At 36.8% G+C, this 25575-nt stretch overlaps 1 protein-coding gene and 1 pseudogene across 1 annotated transcript; one reads left to right on the top strand and one right to left on the bottom strand.

The window, feature by feature from the left end:
* Positions 1 to 1427: 1427 nt before the first annotated feature.
* On the top strand, positions 1428 to 2618 carry LOC141827212 (zinc finger BED domain-containing protein RICESLEEPER 1-like). Its single transcript, XM_074714451.1, has one exon. The coding sequence runs from the start codon at positions 1428 to 1430 to the stop codon at positions 2616 to 2618; it is 1191 nt and encodes a 396-aa protein (XP_074570552.1).
* Positions 2619 to 16050: 13432 nt separating this feature from the next.
* On the bottom strand, positions 16051 to 25292 carry LOC141827211 (uncharacterized; annotated as a pseudogene).
* Positions 25293 to 25575: the final 283 nt, after the last annotated feature.

The raw sequence follows: 25575 nt of genomic DNA, 5'->3' as shown, positions 1-25575 counted from the left end.
TTGAACTCTAGACCTTCCAGGATAAGTACTAGAGTTTATGAATCCTGGTAGCCAAGTGAGCGCTTCACTTGGCTACCAGGATTCATAAACTCTAGTACTTATCCTGGAGGTCTAGAGTTCGAATCCTGGGGGAGGCAAAAAATCCACTGGCCAGGGGTGGAAAGTCCTAGTGAGTAACGACACGGCCGAGGGTCGTCGATTGACGACATAGGAGTCGCCAAGGGGGCCGCTAGTTGGGCCGCCCAAGGGACCGCCGATTGGGCCGCCAATTGGGCCGCCAGTTGGGCCGCCTAAGGGGCCGAGGGGCCGGGTCGTTACAACCTGGGCTAAACACGGAAGACCCATTTTAGGGTTTAGGGAAGAAGTTTAGAAATTTCTCCATACATTTAACCATTTTAGCTCTATTTTAACCCATCATTCACCCAATCAGCCCGGGCTTTTTTTTAAATATATAGCAATACTAATGTTAAGTAGACTAACATAACATATTCGATGCTTAAAACTTGTTTGCTTGTAGACTTTTTTATGCAACTTTTATGCAGGACTTTTGTATCCAATGTCAACTCCTCATTTATGAACTGAAGATTCTACCATAAATCCTATTTTGGGAGAAATTCAACCTTCAACAAATAATACTAGTGAAACAATTCAAACCAATAATGTGCAACAACCCGAGACAATTGAAGAAGAGAATGAAAGTCCATATGCTCCAAAGAAAAGAAAACGGGCATCCAAAGCGTGGGATGACTTTAAAGAGGTTACTCTTCCGAATGGGACAATAAAGGCTGAATGTATTCATTGTAAACATCGACTCACAATAAACAAGACTGGTGTTACATCCCATTTTTTGAGGCACCTCAAGGGTTGTATGAGGAAGCAGATTAGTGAGAAAGGTCAAAACAATCTTACCGTCTCTAAAACTATTGTTGAATTAGAAACTGTCAATGTTGTCCAGAATTTCAAGTATGATCATGGGAAGATAAGGGAGATTCTTTCTCACATGATCATTGTTCATGAGCTGCCATTCCTTTTCTCAGAATATGAAATATTCAATTTATTGATGAGGACAACGACTCCATATTATCAAAAGATTAGTCATGCTACTGTGAAAAAAGATTGCATAGCTTCTTATGAAATTGAGAAGAAAAAAGTAATGACATCATTAAAAGATGTGAATAGGGTTAGTGTGACTACTGATTTATGAAAGTCAGATCAGAAGATTTCATATATGGTTGTCACTTGTCACTATGTGGACTCTAGTTGGAATTTGCAGAAGCGGAATCTGAATTTTTTAGATGTTCCTCCACCTCATAATGGTGTTTCCATTTGTGATGTGTTAAATAAGTGTTTGGTTGAATGGGGAATTGAAAATAAGGTATGGTCAGTTACAGTTGATAATGCTAGCTTATAATGATGTAGCTGTGAGGATGTTGAAGGATAATCTCTCCTATAAAAATAATCTTCCTCTTGGTGGCAAATTATTTCATGTAAGATGTTGTGCACACATTTTGAATCTTTTGGTGCAAGATGGGTTATCTGAGATCCAAGATATTATTTTCAATGTGCGTGAAAGTGTGAAACACATAACTGCCTCAGAGACTTGTGTTACTATATTTAGTGAAATTTCAAAGCAATTGAAACTATCTTCAAAGAAGCTTGTTTTGGATTGTTGCACGAGGTGGAATGCAACATTTTGCATGTTATTGGCTGCTTTAGAGTTTAAAGATGTTTTTCCTAGATATGTAGCAAGGGATGCAACTTATACTTTTTTGCCAAGTGAGGAGGATTGGAAGAAGGTTAGTGTTGTTTGTTCATTTCTTGAGGAATTTAATGAAGTAACTCATCTCATTTCAGGAAGTGAATATCCTACTTCTAACTTATTCCTTACTGAACTTTACACTATAAAAAAGTTGTTAAATGAAGCAAGTGCAAATGAAGGAAGTTTCATGGCAGAAATGGCTAACAAGATGAAGGCTAAATTTGATAAATATTGGGGTGATAACAACTTATTGATCTCTATAGCAGCAATGTTAGATCCAAGGAACAAGATGAAGTTGATTGAATGGTATTTTCTGGAGATCTATTCTGTTAGTGATGCAATTGAGCACATTTCTATGATTCGTGAGACATTGCACATGTTGTACAATGAGTATGTTGAAGCTCATAAGGCTAGTGTTGGTAGTAGTAATGTTCAAGGTGAAACTCAAAGAGAAAGTTCTATTGGTCAGAGCAATTTAAATGGAAGAGGAAAAGGTAAAGTAAGGGCACAATTTTCTAGTTACATTAAGAATGTTGACAGTGTTGAGCAAGTAAAATCTGAACTAGATGTGTACTTGGATGAAGGGTGTATTATTTGTGAAGATGAAACTGACTTTGATGCATTGTCATGGTGGAGAATTAACAACTTAAAGTTTAGGATCTTATCAAAAATGGCTTGTGATGTACTATCAATTCCGATAACTACAGTGGCTTCTGAATCAGCTTTTAGTGTCGGTGGTAGGGTAATTGATCCTCATCGTGCCTCTTTGGGAATAGATACAGTCCAAGTATTACTTTGTGCATCAGATTGGTTGCGTGCTCATTATGGAATCAAGAGAAAATCAAAAGTGAGTACATAAACATCCTATTTAATTAGTTGTTTACTTGCTACCATATGTTTTGTATATTATTTTGTTCATGTCTAATTTTTTAATACTATGCATTTGTATGTAAAAGGAAAAAATCAGAGATTAAAGAAATTCAATTGACTTAGATGTTGCTTTCATTATCACCTTTCAAGAGGTATTGACAAAGTCATCATTTTATCTTGTGATTTTCCTATGTAGTTTCATGTAACACATTGAAAAATTTCGCCCACTTATTCTTTTAAAATTTTTCTTATAATTCAAATATCTTGTACTTAACTATTTCAACTTTTGATTATTTGACAGCAAGAAGATTAAAAGCAAGACTGATTGAGTTGGGAGTTTCAGTTGTCTAATCAATATATTGTAAGGTAGTTTCAATTGTAAGTAGTTATTCATTGCTTAGTGCATAGGTGATCATTCATAGTCATAAATTCCCAATTTGACTAGCAGTTCAACATTTCTTTTTTACATGACTTTATTAATTTTGGATTCTCCTTTTTCAACTTTGTATGATTTTATAATATTTGCAGTTCTATTTTGTTAAAAAAGATTGACATTGTTGATTTTCCTTGGCCAATTACATATCATTGTTAACATGTGGAAAATCACATGCTCCATATAATCTGTTATTTTACTGTGAGTTTGTTAGATGCATAACAATAATTTATATTTTGCAGGTTTACTAGTTTGAAGAAATAAATTGTAGGGCATTGGATCAACTCACTTGAATGTACAAGTTAAATTGTCCGGTACTGTCTAGATTTGACATGAACTTGATTCCTTTATGTTTGGGTGTGAACTTGTGATATAACTTATCAACTTTATTGTTTGTTGTGCAGAATGATTTATGATGGTTTTATGTGTTTTAGAAACTTTTATATTGTAATTTCTTTGCTTGTAATTTTCATGTTATGTATGGTTAGAAACTATTAAGTGTTAAGGATTTATGTGGCATGTGTTGACATTTTAAGTTGTTTAATGTTTTGTTAATTTGATTCTTGTGGCTTTGATTTTGATTTTGTATGTTATGTATTTATTTTTACAAGTGATTTTCATGTTTTGTATGTAGTTGATTTTCATGTATTATAGGGGATTTTTACAAGCTCGAACTCGAGCTCGATTATGTGCTTAACGAGCTTGAACTTGAGCTTGTTTAACGATCTCAAAATAATATGTTAATGAGCCAAGCTCGAGAGCTTGTTTAACGATCTCAAAATAATATGTTAACAAGCCAAGCTCGAACTAAGTTCGTTTAACTTTTAAACGAGCTATTTTCGAAATCGAGCTCGAGCCGTTCGCGAACTATTTAATTTCGTTACGAACCGAGCTCGAGCTTAAGCATTAAAGCTCGAATCGAACTTGAGCCGAGCTCGAGCTTAGGGAAAAATCAAACGAGCCGAGCTCGAGCCTCTTACTGTTTGGTTCGGCTCGGTTCGATTACACCTCTACTAAATGGGTTAAATTAGCTCGTTAATAATTAGGGATCAATAGTTTTACAATTGAATGTTATATAGTTCTCTTATTTTGTTAATGAAAAATATTTGTATATTTTCTAAAAATGTAGATGTGATGTCAAAAAGATGATAATGGTTATCTTTTCGATGAGTTTATTGAAGGGATCAAAGGATTCTTGAAGTTTGCCTATGAACATCCAAGGTGTGTCAATGATAACAAAATAAGATGTTTATGCAGTAAGTGTCGTAATAAAAAAAATTTAAAGGAAAAGGATGTGCATTATCACCTCATCAAAAATGGATTCACTCGTGGCTACGAGCAATGGCATGCACATGGTGAACCATCAAAGAAAACTAATGATTCAATTGATTCTGAAAGAGTTCATAAAGAAGAAGGACCTCATTATAGAACTATAGTGATTGAGGGTATTGATCAAGGTTTGACCTCGAAAGAGAATCAACTCTTCACATTGATCTTGCAAAATCTAACTCTAGGTCCAAACATGTCCAAGAACAGGTGCCTTGCTTCATCATTTTTATGCAACACATAGGTCATCTAATATTAGTTTTTGGTACCTGAACTTCTTTTTTTTTTTTTTTGAGCAGATGAAAGCGCATATTCTTCTGATAGAAGAGTTAGGGTGTCTGCTGCATATTCAAGAGACTTTTGAGATTCTGATAGTAGAAGTCATTCTTTGCTAGCAGCTAAAAATAGTTGTTGGATTGACCATCTTATTTTATCTGCATATAGTAGTCTGTCTCCAACAATGCTACCTGATAATGGAACTGAGACATACTCTACTGGCACTAATGTCTATGATATTGGTTTAAATATTTTAGCTTAATTCTAGATGTAGTTGCAATAATTCCTCACATGGGTGCACATTCCTCAAAATCTCACGTTTACACGTTTTGGCACAATCTTCAAACTAGCAGGTCTGAAAGCAACACCCATGCCTGGAATGGTTTATTCTCCTTACAGCTTGAATGGTTATCCCTCCACACAAAGGTTATGCACACTACTTTGAGCACAATTTTGTGCTTATTTTGGCATATTTAAACTTGTAAAACACCTTGGTAATAATACATAACTGCACCTAGGCTATGAAAATGCTGAAGAGTGAGCAACTTAAAATGATTGTAGCTCAGTTGATTTATATTCAGGCATATGACTGACAAATAACTTGTTCCTTTAATTGCAGGAACCAAAAAATTGGCTTATGATTCAGAGCATAGTAAGTTGGTGAGTTGCATCTCAAGTATCATAGTAATATACTCTAGTTTCTCTTGTCAGAGAGAATGTAAGCCTTGTGTCATCTTTGGTAAAAATAGGGGTTTCAAACCAATCTAATTTCACAAAGCCTATGAAGGGGAATTTGGATGAAATTTTTAACATTGATGAGAACAGGAAAAACACCTTTTCTCCTTTCAGACTTATCTGGAAAATACATTGTAATTATACTGTAACTCAGTTTGTATGGTCATGTTGATGGATGTTCTTGTTTTATTTATACCAAGGCTAGAAGATTACAAAACTTTTTTCAAATTTAATATAAACAGTATCTCATCAGTTTGCTTCAGAGTTTATCCTTGTGGCATGCATTTGTCTGTGAGATGAACCAATCAAATCTCTCTTAACATGAATGTTTCATCTCAAGAAAAGTTGTTATCTGTTGATCTGTTGTAATCAATCAAATTTCCTTGAACCTTAGGATAGTTTTTATGTAACTCAGAACATGAAGAAGCTTGGTTTAAACAAAATTTTGACCTCTTTCATCGACCAAATATCATTTAGATGCCTGCACACTAGAATTCTACTTACTAGTTGACATTTCTAACTTTAGATGCTTATCTTGTAAGGTTTTTTAGTACTCATGCAGAGACAACATCATGAAGGATTCCTCCATCTTTCAGTTGGTGCTTTATTCAACACGGACAATGCATGCTTTTACTTCAGAAGTTAACTGTTGTGTGACAATAACATGGATTGCCTTTTTTCACAGAATAATTCATCCACTCATGATACTGAAACAAATCCCCCATTGTCCAACACTTTTTGTGTCTAATTAGGGTCCAAGTTGTACCGAGAAGGAGTTGACTCAAGTCTTTTCAAGGTTTTACAACTTTCTTAATGTACTCTTTAACTTGTGATTTTACTTGATATGCTTAAAACAATGTTGCTATAATGTGTAGATGCCCAGGTTTTTTAAAATTGAAGATGCAGAACAAGAAGAGTGTTCATGTTGCATTTGTTGATTTTGAAGTACTACTTAATAAACCCATTTACTTACCATATGGAGTTGGTAAATGATTCTGTACAGGTGTAATTTGTTATCATCCTTTTCTTTTAGTTCCTACTTTCTTATATGAATCATAGTGAAAGAAAGTATTTGGGGTAGTTAAAAACTTCATAGACTTTTCATCATGGGCTGCAAATATATTGCTTTGGATATTGAATTGTTAACACATTGTAGCATTTAAGCTACTTTTGCAGCACCAAATTGATATGAAAAGTGTATCAGCAGCACCTAATTTATCTACTTTTGTAGCAACGAATTTAGTTAGCTACTTTTCAAGGAACAGATTCTTCTACTTTAGCTGTTTTTTTCAACATAAAAAAGTGTATCAAGTGCAAAGTCTCATGATGATCATAGAAGTCTTTCCTCCTTTCTAAAGTTTGTTACTTATTGACATTCGCACCATAGTTGCTCGCAACTCAACTCCAAAGCCTAGACCAGAGTTAACTCAAAAGAGTGAACTCAATAGCAGCAACAGAAGCTTCAATGTACTCAGCAACAGTAGCAGCAATGTACTCACTAACAGGAGCAGCACCAATAGAGTCTGAAGCAGCAACTAAAAGAGCAGCCCTAGCAGCTTCAATAGTAGCACTAGCAGCAACAACAGCTTCAATACCAGTAGCAACACTAGCACCAATAGAGTCTGAAGCAGCAACAGTAGTAACACTCTAAAGTCAGCAACATAAGTAGCTTCAAAAGCAGCAACTAAAGCAGCTTCAAGTGACAGGTCTAATTCTGATGATAGAAGTATGTACTCCCTTCCAGAATTTCTTACTTAAGTATGTATTGCTCGCAACATAGTTGCTCGCTACAATTAATTACATTCATTTTCTTAGTACGGGTAGCACCAGTAGCAACAGGAACTGCACCAGCCCAACACTAGGAACTCCAACAGTAGCATCCCTAGCACCAGTAGCATCCCTAGCTACTTTTAAAGCTGCAGTGCCAGCTCCAACAGCATCCCCAACAGCAACACCAGCAGCTGCATCAAAAGCAGTACTACTATAGCATCATCAGCAGCATCATCAGCAGCAACAACTGCACCAGCAACATCAGAGTCTACTTTATCAACTGCACCAGCACCAACTGATTCTACTTTATGAACAACTTTTAAAGCAACAGAAGATTCTACTTTAGCAACTTTTAAAGGAACAGATTCTTCTACTTTTGCTACTGTTGAAGCAGCAACAGAAGATTCTACTTTATCAACAACTGCACCAGCACCAACAGAAGATTCTACTTTATCAACAACTGCACCAGCACCAACAGATTATGAAGTGAGAGGTTCAAAAGCATTTACTTTATCTACTTTTGCAGTACCGAATTTAGCTACTTTTCAAGCACCAACTGAGTCTACTTTTTTTAGCACCTAATTTAGCTACTTTTGCAGCAACAAATTTCTCTACTTTTTTAGCACCGAATTGATATGAAAAGTGTATCAAGTGACAGGTATAATGATGATCATAGAAGTCTTTCCTCCCGTCCGGACTTGATTATTTAATTGATTAGTTGCTCGCAACTGAGTTGCTCGCTACTCTTTAACTAAAAAGTGTATAAGTAAGTAATAAATTTGAGTACGTGTAGCGACCATAGGCTTTGGATTTACTATCCTTCGCGGAAGCGTGTCTGCGCTGCTCAGTATTTTCATTATGTACTCTAGGAAGCAAGACTCTTTAGGACCAGTGTACTCGAAAGGATGAACAGTAGCAGCCCCAAGAGCAACTGCAAGAGCAACTCCCTACCCTAAGTTCCAGCCTCACTAGCAACAGTAGCTACAGTGTAAGCATCTACAGCAACAACTACTAAAGGATCAATGTCCTCACTAGCAACATCAGCAACAGTAGTAGTAGTATAGACTCAAAAGCCGTACCTTAGTATGAGATCTTATACTATAAAGCAGGAAGAGTAGCTCCTTTTAAGTAGTCCTTTTTAGCGACTAAAAGAGCTTCTTTTGATGGGTCTTCTAATTATGATCGTGGAAGTCTGTCCTCTATTCCTTTTATTAATTACTTAAGTCTTTATTGCTCGCTACTGAGTTGCTCGCAACTAATCTACTAAGTAGCAACCGTAGCTTTGGATTGACTATCCAAAGCGGCGGAAGAGCGTTTGTGCTGCTAAGTATATACATAAATTCTGTCCTCTAGCAAGCACGACTCTATAGGAGCAGTTTGTACATTATTACCTTTAGTGAAACTGGAAAGGGGAAGGTGCTGACTCAAGAGCCGAAGACCCAGCAACACTAGCAACAGGAACAGCAGCAACCCTATCAACAGTAGCCCTGGTAACAGCAACAGCAACAGTGGTAGCCCTAGGAACAGTAACTAAAGCAGCAGCAAAAGCAACAGTAGGACCAATGGACTCACTAACAGGAGCAACTCCGAAAGCAGCCCCAATAGTATCAACAGTAAGTAGCAACACCATACTTAACTCAAAAGGCAGTAAGACTATCAACTAAAGTAGCCCTAAGTGAGATAAAGTAGCCCTAAGTGAGAGCTCTAAAGCGACTCAAAGTGCTTTAAGTGCTGGTTCTAATTCTAATTCTGATTATGGGAGTATGTCTTTAGTTCAAGTATTTGTTACTCCAGTCTTTATTGCTCGCTTAAGAGTTGCTCGCAAGCGATCCCCGAGTAAGTCTCGTGCGTATGCATAGTATTTACTATGTCGGCCGAGCGGTTGTGTCCTCTTTACTTTAGGAATACGTGTACTCTCAAGCCTCAAGAGCAGCAACATCCTTAACTCAAAAGGCCTATACTTACTTAAGGTTTAACTCAAAGGACGAGGAGGAACTCTAAATCAGGAACACCCCTACCTAGTAACTGCAGCAGCCCCAACTATGGGAACTCTAAGAGTAGGACGAGTGTAGGACTCTATAGGAGCCCCAGTAGCCTCAGTAGCTTTAGCCCCAGTAGTAGACTGTAAAGCAGGAAGGGTGGCCTCACTAGGAGCAACAGAGTAGGTAGTCTTAGTAGTATATACTGTAGAGCAGCACCAGTGTAGTATATAAGAGCAGCTTTTAGTTTAGTTACTTTTATTAAGTCAAGAACTTTAGGAACTAAAGGAGCTTCAAGTGATAGGTCTAATGATTCTGATGTAAGTGTTTCTTCCTCTATTGATTCTGATGTAAGTGTTTCCTCTATTCGAGACTTAATTCTTCCTTTTAGTATTGCTCGCAACAGAGTTGCTCGCAACTCTTTCCCTCAGTAGCGCCCTTTGCGAAGGATTGACTATCCAAAGCAGTAGCTCCAAGTTGTGCCCGTTTAGTAAACTCAAAAGGGGAAGCCCTCTATTCCTGAAACTCAAAAGGCGAAGCCCCGCCTGAAGACCCTTACACTGGGAACTCTAGCAACAGTGTACTCTAAAGCCTCACCAGTAGGACCAGTAACTGCACCAGCAGCAACAGTGTACTCACCAACCAACAAAGTATATTCCTCACTAAGACCAGTAGCCTCACTAGCGACTAAAGCAGGAGCACCCGTAGTACCAGTGACTTTTAAGGCAGTACCAGTGTACTCAGTAGTAGCAGCAGTATCAACAGTAGTGGCCTACTCTATCTCTATAGCAGCTACAGTAGACTTCCCTATACTTAGTAGACTTCCCTATACTTTAGGAAGAAGAGTGTACTCTAAAGCCGGATTGACTTTAGGACCTTTTAAGTCAACAACTTGAGCAAGTAAAACAGCTTCAAGTAAGAGGTATGATTCCGCTGATTCTGGGAGTATGTCTCCTCTATTCCTAAATTGATTCTTCCTGTCTTTATTGCTCGCTTAAGAGTTGCTCGCAAGCTCGGACCTAGTAAGTCTCGTGCGTATGCGATGTATTATCCTTCGCGGCAGAGCGCTTGTGCAGCTAAGTATTTTCATTGTGTCCTCTAGGAAGCACGACTCTTTAGGAATACGTGGACTCTCAAGCCTCGGAATACGCGGACTCGAAAGCCTGAAGGTCAGGAGCCGCAAGAGCGACTAAAGCATTATCCCCCGTAGTACGAGTAACTCTTTTAAGGCAGCCTGAGTAGCCTGAGTAGCCCTAGCAGCAGTAGTCTACTAGTAAGCATCATCTACCTATAGCCGCCTCAGTAGCATCAGTAGCAGCAGCAGTCTCCTCTGTAGCCGTATTTATGAGTTTAGTCCCCTCTTTTAATTTGAAGTCTACAACTTTTTTAGGCACTTTAAAGCTAGTCAAAGTTCCGCATATGATAGGTCTGATTCAGATTCAGATTCTGGGAGTATGTCCTCTATTGGTTTTCTTAATTCTTCCGATGTCTTTATTGCTCGCAACAGAGTTGCTCGCAACTCTTTTACTAAGTAGCGCCCTTTGCTTTGGATTGCATATCCTTCGCAGTAGCTCCCATTTGTGCTTTTTACCTTTAGTGAAACTCAAACTACGTAAATTAAGATATTGGTATGCATTTTTTATAATATTATAGTATATAGAGATAAACGGAATAATGCACATAGATTATAATATAAAAGTATATAGAGATAATAAGTGCGAATAATTAGAGAATATAGAAGAGAGAGATTGATCAATATGCATATCGAGAGAAAGAGAACTAACATCTCAGGTACACCCCGTATATATATTAAGTTCGACCTGTTGCTAGGGATAAAGGGACTAATAATGCAAATAGTATATATAGGACTCAGACTCTTACTATACCGGCTGTGCCTAGTACTATTCCGGCTGAGACGGATTTGAATCTTAAATTTTATTGTAGAATGGCGTCGACCGGGCTTTATTTACGCCTAATATAAAAGTAAATTGCATCCTGACCTCACTTCGGGGTAACCTCCCGGCCACCCCTCGTTCAAACAAGAGTCCTTTCCACTTGATCTTATGCCCTAATATAATAATAAGTCGTATTTTAGGAATTGCCCAGCCGCTCGGTGATGGGCTGGGCGGGGGTCCCCGACCCATCTATACCCATCACGAGCTACAGAGAATTTACTTTTATATAAAGAGCTAGAGAAAGAAAGAAAAGATGCCAGGAAAGAAACAAAGACATACGCAAGGAAATCGAACTAAGACAGATGCCAGGTATCGATCGAAATAACAGGTACAGAAACCGAAGAAAAGCAGGAAAGAAAGAAAGATGCCAGGAAATAGAGTAAGGAAATCGATCGATAAATTCAGTATAGAAATAGAGAAATGACAGGTATAGAGTAGCATGATGGCAGGGGGTGCGTTGGGTTTGGGGATTGCCATATTTGGGGACTCCTGTCATTGGTATGCCCGAACTCAGTCATTTGTTGGGCGGGTTGCGCATGGGGCTATCATTCATTAATTATCATCATCTTTTATTAATTCCCATTATTGTTTAATCATCCTGACATCAATGATATAAAGGTCAACATGTATAAATGTACGCGCAAATAAATCCATATGCATATTGTAGATGGTCAAATAATACTCTAATATAAGACTAGACTCAGAATTTTTACTTTTTAATATTCTATATTTATAGTTTTATTATTTTACTTTAACACTTTTTACAATATATAATTGTTAAATTTTGAATTCATAACTTATCGATCAATCTAAATGACCAACCTAATTATTTTACAACTCATTTTACTATTTTTAAATATTATTTTCATTTTGGGAACAGCTATATAAATATATATATATAATCAATTTTCTTTATTTATTCATGTACGAGGATAAATATGTGAAAATCAAACAAAAGTTTCTTTTTCCCTAATAAGTCTAGGGGCAATTTGTACCTTCATACCATTAGAGACATGGAAAGGTTAACAGGACTAGCAGGGACAAAAAGAAAAAGAAAAAGAAAAACTAAATGATACCAGATTCACTTTGAGAACGACTGCTTGCTACTGCTAGGTGCTGGAATCTAGGAAAAGAAGCTGTTGTTCATGTTGTTGCTGGAAACCCAAGAGGAAATGAAAGGAGTGATGGTTACTGGAAGAAAGGTGATCAGCGGGCTTGCTGTTGGCTGGAAGAACAAGAGAGCTTTTGCTAGGGATGAGTAAAACAAAAATGAAGAAAACTACTGGCAGTGAAAGAAAAGGAAGGAGCACCTTTTTCCTCTTCGCCGGTGGCCTCGACTAGCTCTGGTAGGCTCCGGCGGCTGCTGCCGAGAAAGATGTGAGGATAGCAAGGAAAGGGGGAAAATAAAGGAGGCTGTGGTGGCTGTGGTCGGCTGGAAAAAACAACAAAAGAAATGGAAGAGGGAGAGCTGCTGCTCTTGAGAAGAGAAGGAGAGGGGAAAGAATCAGGAGAGAGATTGCGCTGCTGTTGTGAACAGATGAAGCAATAAAATCATGTCTTCTTTGTTTAAATATCATATTTCTTCTACGGTGGGGACGATCATACAAGAATGAGATATTTTATTTCCTTGGATCTCAGCAATCTTTGTCTCATCCTCAAATCTTGGCCTCGGACCTTGGCACCATTCCTCCCTTGGCTTTGGATCTCGACGACCTCATTGTTTCGGCTCCAAACGTTGTATACTCTCAAGACTACTCAACGTCGACTTCACTTGCTTATCCCTCTTCAGGCCATACAAGCCCCTTACGGAGCTCACTGAGAACACATGTAAACAACAACTGTCAATATTCCAAAACACAAAACACCGTACAGTTCTTGTCCCCTTGAGACCATCCATTAGACACGTGACACTCAACTAGTGGAAAGACCACCAACAACTATCGGATCTAGTCCCCTCATTAGCTTTAACGTGGAGATGCTCTTTCGACAATTATATAAACCCTAGAAATATGAGTGCAAAGGGGGCTCTCTCTCACACACACACTCTCATCAACTCCATCAAGTTATCTCTCTCTTACTTTTCTTCCTACTCTAGCTATATACCTCAAGCAAATCTTAACTTAGAATCAGAATGACTTGTCGAGATCTTTCTTCGATACCATCCTAACTCTTTGTTAAAGTATCTTTCGGACCTCTTTATCCTCCTTGCGATTAATCTCTGGAGCATGTGCATCAAATTGTTCATTGATTGATGACTTGAACTGTGTTACAGTATTTAGCCAGAAGAATGAGCATTGCAAGATGGATGTGAATCCGCTAACTCATTCAATCTCGTAGCAATTTTTTTTTTTCTTTATCTTTTATTCTTTTTCTCAACCTTTCTCTTTATCCTTTGTTTTTCTTTAATGGATTCCTTTCCCTTTTTTTAGTGGATTAATCTTTTCTCTCCTTCGTACATGAGTCCCAGTAAAAAAGGCATAAAGGTAGGCTAAAGTTCCAAACCATAGTACTGAATAATCTCCAAAGATTTTGATTAGTAATCCGAACATGAATGAATACCCGGCCGGCCCCTAAAGTCACAAATACAACACATAGCATAGAAATTCAAATTCCAGTGAAGAAAATATCATAATATCAATCTTTTTAATTTAATAAAATCATCGTAAAATAGATTAACAAAATTCCCTTTATAGTTTAACTACTACTATACCAACACGAACATACTTATTACATAGAAATGCATACTGTGATTTTTTATGTCCCTCTATCAATAATGTATTATTTAATTTATTGCACGATGGATGTGAGCATTGCAGGATGGATGTGAAGAAGACACCAGTGTGATGTCAATAATGAGTCAATTTAGCATTTGAATTTAATGGACCAGTTAATTAATTAGTCATGCAATGCAATATGATAGGAACTTTTAAATTTCTAGTAAATATAATAACCTTTTTCATCATTTCTTCACGTGGACGGACCTACAATACCACTTAAGTCATACTGTTTAATTTCAACCCGTGCTTTATAAATTGCTTCAACGTGAAGGAAGAAATAAAAAATGGTCTCTCCCACACATAAATAAATGGTCATGTTTTCATTATTTTTTTTTTCAAAAATCAAAGCCACCACTTACGTACTCATAAATATATTTTTTAATGCCCATAATAATTGAATTGGATTGCGGGACAAATTTACTGAAATAGATAAAAGTTGAATTTTGATGATGAAGCCCCTTCCCGTCCGGTGACCAATTGCAACTTCTCGATTTACACATGACACAGAACTTTTTATTGAAATAGATATTTTTTATGACTTGGGTAGGATTGACAGCTACTGCACAGTAAATATTACTATAATAGATAAGAGTCAAATTTCAACGAAGTCCATAGTAGCTAACTATAACTTTATGATTTATCTAATCACAAATGATCGTGGGATTGATCGTGTGAACCATTAAAATGACAGATTCTACCTTTTACTATAATAATAAATATTTTTTTAAACGTAATAAATTGATACTTAGGTGGTAGATTTACAATAATAAAGTAAGGTTTGAATCCTCATGGATGCATATCCTTGGATAATTAGCTCCTCTCACTTAGGAGGTTATTCAATATCATGATTTACCTCTCTTTCATAAGGTTTTGAAATGGATAATGGAGCCCTCGAGGCATAGTTGAGTTGGTTATGACAGAGCAGAGTTATTGAAGTGGACAAGTTCGAATTTTGACGAAGTTAAGACAATACCCTCTTCCATCGTGTCCAACTATAGTTTTTTAATTTACCTCTTCACAGATGGTCGTGAGAGTCGATCGTGGGCTAGGTGAATTTCACCTTTGGATGGATAATGGGAATATTTGGGGTGAGCGTTATCACCTTTGCAATTTTTATGCCCCTATACATAATGTAGCGGTAAGACACTCAGCATGATACTCAAGTACTCATCAGTTGAAATCCTAACTAAGGTGCACTTTAAAATATTTTTTAATAAAATGAAAAATCTAAATAATCAAGATTATTATGGACAAGAAGCTAATCAGAAGAACTCTACTAAATTAGAAGCCTTCTGGCACGTGTTTATGCATTTTGATTTGAAAATTAATTTATTGAATATTTGATGTTATTTTTAATCCACGAAAATTATACAATATTTTTTTACAATTATTTTAAAATTTTAACTAATTTAAAAAATTATTTTCATTAATTTCTAAAAGCTATAATTAAATTATCAATAATTTTTTTAATTAATTAAAAAATCGATATTAGATAAATTATAACTCAATTTTTTATACTATTTAAAAATAAATAAATTTAGTTCAGTAAAATTACTGAAAGTTCAAAATTTATTGAGTTGGAATAATTAGCTCAATTCATATCTAAGAATGTATTTAAAACCAAACTATTGGAGACCAACCCAATTTTACAAATTTTAGATTTGATTTATCATATCTTTCATTTTGATTTAATTTTTTAATTCGTGTTAACTAATTTTGAATCAATTTTATTCTTCAGTTTAAAACTTTAATTTTTTTTATTATTTTGGTCCAATTAATTGCTTCATGATCAAATTCAAGAGTTGATAAATTGAAGCTGAGACAATTATACAATATAGATTTAACTTAAATTTAAATCATGCACCTATTTTTTTTAAAATACTCATTTTTTTATTTTTCATCAATTATCAAATTAAATTCAAAATGCTAACTATTGACAAAGTTAACTTCTGCAATTCTTTCTACTATTATAAAATTATTTAGAATCTCCATCGGATACTTCCATAATCCCTCAATATAATATTTTTTTTAAACATCCAAATATACAATTGGGATCGAACTACAATGCTTTAAAATTTTCTAATAAGAAATTAAACTAGTGATTTATTTAATCAGTTTCTCTCATCTACTTGCAACCCACTCTCCCCGTCCTTCTTCTCCTTCTGATGTATCATTCACTCCTTTCGCCCCCCGAAGTGAACACGCCGACAGTCCTCGCTAAGAAGGCGTCTGTTAGGGCTGCGTTGGACGTCAAAGCAACAGCAAGAAAATCAAGAACCTGAAACAAGAGCATGCAACAACATGCAGCAGCAATTAGCTAGATGTATCTCATACTTCTTGCATCAACACAAATTAAAGGCGAAGCAACCAGACTGACCTCTTCTTCAGCTACGCTAAACTCTGTCATCTTGATTGGATCAGAGATGCCCTTGCGCAACGAAACGACTTCTGTGAGGGATAGTGGGGTGACTACGAGTTCGTCGGTGACAATGTACGTTAATTCCTGACAATAGCTTCCATGTGAAGAAATTGTTCCTCTGGGATGACTTTTGGGGTCTATAAGTGTTGCCTGTAGTGCATGCGTGGCATCATAGCCATGTGATTTGCAGTCGAAACACGTGTCGCTTAGCTTGCAGCAGTAGTAACATGTATAGTAGATAACTGGCTTCTCCTCCTCCACACCAATGACTTGATTCTTGCAGTTGAAATATGGTGGAAGCTTAGGATCGAGCAGTCTCTCTTCGCAGCCTGCAACCACGTTACCTGATGCCCACAAACGCTCTGCGCTACCATACAAGTTATTAAGACATCCAATCGGCCGGAATCGACTGCCCAAGTGCTTCTTCAGAGAACCCAATGGAAATGTGAGAAAACTGAAAATTAAATCAACGAAGTCCTGATTCGCCACAGCATACAACACCTTTTTACGAGTAAGAACCATGTTGAGTTTGTAGATCTTCTTCTCCTTATCAAACGCCCTTTTTTCAACCGTTTTTTCAACTGAAGGGGTTGAATTAAACTTGGGTATGATGCCTTCTCCATTTTGCAATAAAACATCAGTTAGTGGAGTGTCGGAAATGAGAGACCTTTTAAGAATACATACAACCTGAATGCATTGAATTTATCAATTGAATTAAATTACCATTAGCTAATGAAGTAGAACAACAAGAAATTAGAAGACGCCGAACAAAAGGAAAAAAGAAAACTTGCCTGTTCTCGTTCAATCTTTACCAATCTCTCTTCCAGGTGGTTACAATCACCATTGCCACCCTGGTGTAAAGTCGAAATGAAGTCCGCAGCGAAAGCTATACAAAGATCATCTGTAACAACAAATTTAGCCCCTTTGACGAATACGCCATGAAATTCTTCATGATTAACATCATCTCGATTCTGATCATATGTAATTGGCTTATCAATGCCATAACCACACTGGCATTCGAAGCCTGAGTAATAACTCAACGGACGATGAAAGCAGCTATAAGATAAGCATATATATAGCTCTCCCTTTTCATCAATATTAATCTTAAGTTTCTGGCATTTTATTGCAGATGAGTTCACTGGGTTGGTCAACATCGACTTGCACGCAGCCGTTACCAGGTATTTCTTGTCGAGCTGCTCGACGCCTTGGTAAAGCTTGTCGAAGCAACCCAGGGACGACTGCTTGTCGAGAAGACGGACGACGGTGCCAACAGGCAGAGTGAGGAAGCTGAGGAGAACATCCACGAAATCCAAGTCCGATTCCACAAAAGCTACGCAGTTTTTGGCCTTGTTCACAAAGACTTTGAGGGTGATTTGCTGCGGATCAGTGGCCATATATGTCTAATTAGCTCAGGCAACGTCCGATCGGTGGAGGAGATGGAGCAGAGAACTTGGTTTGGATTTTGTGCAAATATTGTGGCATATTTATGGTAACAGGTAACTAACTTGCCATGGGGACTGCTTAAGAAGTTAACCAAAGAATCTTATGGGACTTTAAAAGATCTTTGGAGCCGCCGTGCGTGCTTTGACTGCAAGCATGCAGAATTCTAAGAGTCAATGGTAGCTGAGAAATTTTAAAGGACTTAAAAATTTATTTTTTGTGATGATTCAAGTGTAGGTTTCGCTTTGCACGATTAATGCTAGAGATAGATAATCTTTCTCATCGATTCGCCATAAATTCGAAGCTGAATATTCATCCTTAGTTAAGATTTGAATTGATTCCGCTCACTGAGGAACAATTACGATAGTTAATCGATTGTTCGATCGATTAAGATGTTTCTGATCGCGCGCTCAGGTTTCTGCTCTGATCTCTGATTGTACTGTTTCTTCTGATATGCTTTGCTAATCATCTGTGGAGATTGCAGGTGGAGTTTGAATTTGATGAAGAGAAAGGAGAGTCAAGGGATTGCTTTCCTTGTGCGCAGGTTTGTCGATTTGTGATTACATACTGCTTTCAGGTAAAAGACAAGGCAACGGCGCTCTGAGCTGCACCGAGGATGATCAGGTGATCAGTGCAGTGGACTCAGAGGACGTACGTTAGCTAAAAGGAAGAGAGGAAGAGGAAGAGGGGGATCGCTCATTCTGAAACCCTAACGAAGTGCTGGTGCTGTGCTTGCGATTGTTGTGCTCTCTGCTTCCTCACGTTCACGACTCCCTCCTGAAGCTTTCGGCCTGAGGTGGTGCAAGGAGTGGTGCCTTGCTCTCGGGAAGGTTTTTGAGGGTAGTGATTCACTGATTGAGGCTGTGCTGTAAGCTTTACTTGTTTGCCTCATTTCCTTCTATAATTTCTGCACTTAACATTTATCTGTGAGATTGGTTGTGGAGAGGTAACTCCACCGAGAAGGAGATTCATATAGCCGGATTTATCCGGGGTTCGATCTACCGAAGATCAAGGGATCGTCCACCTTACGGACACGCCGAGGAGTAGGGGCAAGTTATCCCCGAACCTCGTATATTTTGTGTCTTCTTGATTTGTTTTTCTTCTATTTTCCGCTGCGTACTAACCATTTGTAGGAGGTAAAATGTTCGATTTCGAAAAAGGGCTATTCACCCCCCCCTCTAGCCATCTCACGATCTTCAACACCTTTCTTACCAATGTTAGACACCAACAATTGATTCTTGTGAACAACAGTTGTCGAAGAAGAAAAGATCACCATTTTATCTTTTTTCGAAGTGATTTGTGAAATCACTGTCGGAATAGTCGTCAAATTGTTGTCGGAAGCTTATGAAGCTTTCAGAGAATTATTCCATCATCACCGAAAAGGGATTCCGATCATTTATCTTTATCACGGTCAATGGATGACCACCGATAACTACACTAGGAATATGATTTTCTGTGACAACAAGAAAACCCTGGAAAACGATCACGACAAATATTATTGCGTGTTTTCAGAATTAAGTTTTCTCTCGATTTGATCGTTGTTGTTCGTCGATTAGTACCAAAGACAGTGATGCGACTCGTGACTTAGGAAGTCATCCTGACGAGAGCTTGGCGTGGATCATCAATAGAGGCTGGACTTCGACAAGGACTGCTCGATTGAGGCCAACACCGCTCGACATCATCTACGAGGTACGCACATAATTATTTATTATTCTGAAAATTTTAATTTCAGTCATGTCTTATACACTATTTTATCATATATTTGCATGCGTGTGTTATAATAATTAATTTTAATTATTTATTTATTTCCATTGCGCATGTTTCTGAAACGTATAAACACGCGCATTGCACCATGACGATCTCAATAATCCCAGCGGATCATCTACTAGGATAGAAGCCTTAGAGCAAGAAAATCAAGAATTAAAGAATCGACTCTCCACATTAGATGCGGCATTTCAAGAGTCTCGCTAAGCCCAGTTGCGATACGAGGAGATTGTGCAGGAGATGCGTGAATTCATGGTTGACATGAGTCAAACGTGGCAACCGCAGCATGACTTTGACTCACAAGAGACTTAGGACCCTGATGACTCTGATTAGTAGCTGTTTGCGAGGTATATTAATATTTGCAATTTTTTTTTAATTATGACTCGTAAACATGCATTTTCAAAATAGAAACATATCATTGATTTATTACTAACCTATCTTATTATATTTTTTTTCGGGATTGGATACTTTGACTTGGTGAGTTTAGATATTTTTCATAGGTTTGATTGTATTTAAACATTTGATATAATATCATTGTATTAAAATCTTTGTAATCAGATATTTGATATTTATATTTGTATTGTGATTTAATTAGTTTCGTTCATATATTTAATATGTTATGTTTTATATATTGTGACTGAATTGATTTACGAGATTGAGAACTTGTATCGTGATTCGAATGTTTCAGATATTGAATATGTTAAGTTGTTAAATTATTTTGTGATTAGATTATTGTGTTGTCAAAATTGTTTAAGATTCATGTTTAATATGTTATGATCAAATTGGTAAATTGTAGTGTTGTTTATTCCTGTTAAATTATCACCTATGATAGTTTTAGATTGTTGATGAAGCTCCCGGGGCATAGCTGAGTTGGTTACGATGTAGCAGAGTTGTAGAAGAGGGCAAAGGTTCGAATCCTGACGAAGTCAGGCAATACCCTCCTGCGTCGTGACCAACTGCAGTTTCTCGATTTACCTCCTTACAAATGGTCGTGGGACCGACCGTGTGGGGCCGCTAAGGTGGCGGATTCCACCTTTTTACAAAAGAAGAAGAGATTGTTGATGAAAATATAAATAAAAAATTGGGATAAACGGAAAAAATTTAGCAAAAATTTTGAATATTAGCAATGGACTTTAGGATTCCATCGCTATATATAGTGACGGAAATAAATATTCATTGCTAGAACTGAGATGGAATAATGTTTCCATTTGCCGTGTTTGTGATGGAATTTATAGTGATCGAAATAAAATATCCGTTGTTAAAATTAGCGACAGTTTGAAAATTTTGTCACTAAATCTAACGATGGAATATTATTTCCGTAGCTACATTTAACGATGAAATTTATGATTTTGAAATTCCATCATTAATTGATGTCAGTGATAAAAAATATAGCAACAAAAAAATTCGGTCACTACTCAATCGTTAATATGATTTGACGAATATTTTTATAGTATCCTCTTTCTCTTTAACTCACTTCATCCTAAATAAAGATGGAGATTCTCTTTCTCCTTCTTTATCATTTCCTCTTCTGTTCCCTTATCTCTTCCGGAAAAAGCGTAAAGTTTATGCATTTGCTGGGTAGGTCCAAATCTCTAATCGTTGCAGTTTTCTGTTTTTCATTTCTTCCATGGTCAAAAGAACATTTCCAACTTCTTCTGACTCACAATTATTCGTGGAAATATTTTTCACTAACCGCAAAAGATGTTGATGTTAATCGATGAGAATTATAAAAATATCTTTAAAATTATTTTACAAAATTAAATTCATTTTCAAAATTATTAGGAAAATATTTTAATTAATTTATAAATAAAAAATTTTAATTAATCAAGACAATTGATATTTGATAAATCATAACTCAATTTTTATACAATGTAGAAAAAATAAATTTAATTGCCGCAAAATTACTGAGAGTTCAAAACTTATTGAGCATGAAATAATTAGCTCAGTTCATAACCAACCAAGAATGGATTTAAAACCAAAATATCGGAGACCATGCAACCCAATTTCACAAATGCATAGATTTATAAATTGAACCCGATCGGTCACAAAATGGTAAATTTTGGATTTAACTTAAATTCGAATCACAAATGGAAACAAATGAAAATTAAAATCAAAATAGTTTACTGAATGCAGCACCTAAAATGTTTAAATATTTAAATAGCCCATCCTACTTTTTAAATTATAATCTTTTATTTATTTTCTAGAATACTCATTTCCTTATTTCTTATCTTGCTCGGCCACTCAAACAAACAAACAACAAAGGGGTGGGTCACAAGATTCCAGTCGAACTGATTGAGTGGCCGCTTAGCTGTGATGTTGTGGCCAAGTCTGTCACAACTTCATAGTTAGCTAGACTGCAATTTCACATTTAGGCTCGATTATGACATCGCTACTAGTCTTGGCCACAGTTCCACAACCAAACCTGGTCATGATTTCACATCAGCTTAATCATAAATTCGCAGATAACTCAGCTTTAATTTTATTTTACGATTGCCTGACTACTATTTCACAGCCACATCTACCACTATTCGAGTTGTCGTCTGTTTGCAAAGAATTAGAGTCACCCATTTAAATTAGGTCTATTGAGTTGATCTGTCCCGTCAAATAATTCAAATGATTTGGATTGATATTATCAATCTATTTTAAAGTGGATCTAAGTGGATTGATCCACTTAAGCCCACGACCCACACGAGTCGGTCTGCATGGGTTGAAATTTTTTTTAAATTTAAAATAAAATTTTTTTTAATAGATTCGTGTGCTTAACTTACTTAATCTACAACTAAATTTATAATTTTTCATTATTTTCTATATATATTTTTTTCTTTTTTAATGAATTCATGAATTTAATCTACCTAATCTTTTTAAATTTTTTAATAGATAAGTGGATTGATCTGTCTAATCGACAACCTACTTAAATTGGATTGAAAATTTCTTAATCTACCAAGATAACATGCTGATCCATAATATTCTGTATAGATTTTTGATAGATTAATAGTCTTATCATGTTTAACTGCATTACAAAGAATGATAAACAGGAAAGGAAAGAGGATATTTTAGGAAATAAATGTATGTTATTATTTTAAAAGTAAAGCGTGTAATTAAGAAATTTAAAAAATTTACGTGTGTTATTCACTAAATTGCCGAAGGAACTTTAGATGATTTAGACTGACCAAGCTGACCATCCCTATTAATTGAAGAATAAAATTGATTCAAAATTAGTTAACATGAACAAAACATTAAACCTAATTCGATCAGTCTAACCCAATCAATCCATTCGCCAATAGCCTGTCTGAAGGTGAGACTAATCGATTGAGCAAGACTGCTAGGTCTTGGCTATCAAAGTCGAGCAAGACAATCGGATAGTATACATGAGATTTAGCTAAATATTATCAAAAACAAAAACAAAAACAAAAAACCACGCGATTAGTAATTTTTCTGATAAGAAATTAAACGAGAGCACAACCTACAAGTAATTAATATTAATCAGTTTCCTTCATCTACTTCCAACCCTCTCCCTCCCTCCTCTCCTCTCCTTCTGATGGATCATTCACCCTTCACGTCCACTGAAGTGAACACGCCAACGGCCCTGGCTAAGAAGGCGTCAGTTAGCGCTGTGTTGGACGTCAAAGCAACAGCAAGAAAATCAAGAATCTGAAACAAGAGCAACAATTAGATAGATCTCATACTTTTGTAGTTGCACCAACACAAATTAAAGGCGAAGCGACCAGACTGACCTCCTCTTCAGCTACGCTCAACTCTGCCATCTCGATTGGATCAGAGATTTCCTTGCGAAATGAAACGACTTCTGTGAGGGATAGTGGGTTGACTACGAGTTCGTCGGTGACCATGTACATTAGTTCCTGACAGTAGCTTCCACGTGAAGAAATTGTTCCTCTGGGTTGACTTTTGGGGTCTATAAGTGTTGCCGTATATGGCCCGAAATGGTTACCTGGTTGGCAGCAGTGTTTTAAAAGGCGAAGGCGTTGGGCGAGGCGTTTACCATCCGTCCACACGGGGCGAAAGCCCCGAGGCGTCGGGCGTAAGTCCCATAAATTTTTAATTTTTAAATATATAAAAATATGATATATATTATAAAATACTTTAAAAATATAAATAGATATAATAAAATTAAAAAAAACTATATAAACACAAAATTATCATTATACAATTCTAAATAATAATTAAAAAAACATACTTTTCAATATTAATTATTAAAAAAACAAATAATTCTAAATTGAAATAAGCCCCATCCATGTTAAGAAAATTTTATATTTATTTACTGAATTAATTTAAATTTTTTATTAGGAATTTTCTATTTATTTATTGAATTAATTTAAATTCTTTATTAGGAATGAAGAATTTTTACAAAAATGACTGCAGTGGAAATCGAACCCATGATCTCCCATTCCCAGTGAGACATGCTAATCGACCGCGCTATGTGATTTTATTGAATAAATAACTTGTTTAATTATTTATTTTAATTCCTTACGCCCTATTCCATCGCCCAAGGGCAGTATTGGAACGCCTCGCCCCGGATCGCGCCCCGAGGCGCGCCTCCAAAACGCCTTTTAAAACACTGGTTGGCAGTAGAAAGCCGTCGCACTTAGTTTGCACCTGTAGAAACATGTATAGTAGATAACTTGCTTCTCCTCCTCCACTCCTATGACTTGATTCTTGCAGTTGAAATATGGCGCAAGCTTAGGATTAAGCAGTCTCTCTTCGCAGCCTGCAACCATATAACCTGATGACCGCAAACACTCTGCACTACCATACAAGTTATTAAGACATCCAATGGATCGGAATCGACTGCCCAAGTGCCTCTTCAGAGAACCCAATGGAAAGGTTAGAAAACTGAAAATTAAATCAACGAAGTCCTGATTCGCCACAGCATACAACACCTTTTTACGAGTAAGAACCATGTTGAGTTTGTAGATCTTCTTCTCCTTATCAAACGCCTTTTTTTCAACCGTTTTTTCAACTGAAGGATCTGAAAACTTGGGTATGGTGCCTTCTCCATTTTGCAATCAAACATCAGTTAGCGGAGTGTCGGAAATGAGGGACCTTTTAAGAATAAGTAAAACCTGAATGCATTGAATTTATCAATTGGATTACCATCAGCCAATGAAGTAGAACGACAAGGAATTAGAAGATGCCGAAGAAAAATAGATGAAAACTTGATTACCTGTTCTCGTTCAATCTTTACCAATCTCTCTTCCAGGTGGTTACAGTCACCATTACCACACTTGTTTAAAGTCGAAATGAGGTCGTCAACCAAATGTATACAAAGAGCATCTGTAACGACAAATTTAGCCCCTTGGATGAATACGCCATGAAGTTCTTCATAATTAACATCATCTCGATTCAGATCATAACTAACTAGCTGCCTTATTAATGTCACCACCACACTGGCATTTGAGGCCTGAATAATAGCTGTAGCGAGGCCGATGGCAACTATCGGAAATGCATTTATATAGCTCTCCCATTTCATCGATATTAATCCTAAGTTTCTGGCATTTAACTCCAGATGAATTCACTGGGTTGGCCAACATCGACCTGCAGGCTGCCGTCACCAGGTACTTCTCATCGAGCTGCTCAACGCTTTCATAAAGCTTATCGAAGCAAGCCAAGGACGACTGCTTGTTGAGAAGACGGACGACGGTGCCAACAGGCAGCGTGAGGAAGCTGAGGAGAACATCCACGAAATCCAAGTCCGATTCCACAAAAGCTACGCAGTTCTTGGTCTTGTTCACAAAGACTTTGAAGGTGATTTGCTGCTGATCAGTGGCCATATATGTCTAATTAGCTCAGGCAACGTCCGATCGGTGGAGGAGATGGAGCAGAGAACTTGGTTTGGATTTTGTGCAAATATTGTGGCATATTTATGGTAACAGGTAACTTGCCATGGGGACTGCTTAAGAAGTTAATTAACCAAAGAATCTTATGGGACTTTAAAAGATTTTTGGAGAAGCCGTACGTGCGTGCTTTGACTGCAATTAGCATGCAGAATTCTAAGAGTCGCTTTGCACGATTAATGCTATAGATAGATAATCTTTCTCATTGATCCACCATAAA

Source organism: Curcuma longa, chromosome 4 (genome assembly GCF_044706935.1).
Source record: "Curcuma longa cultivar G26 ecotype Majalengka, Jawa Barat chromosome 4, ITB_CL_G26_1.1, whole genome shotgun sequence".
Classification (NCBI taxonomy): Eukaryota; Viridiplantae; Streptophyta; class Magnoliopsida; order Zingiberales; family Zingiberaceae; genus Curcuma; species Curcuma longa.
The sequence above is the reverse complement of the archived record's forward strand: the minus strand, read 5'-3'. Positions and strand labels throughout refer to the sequence as shown.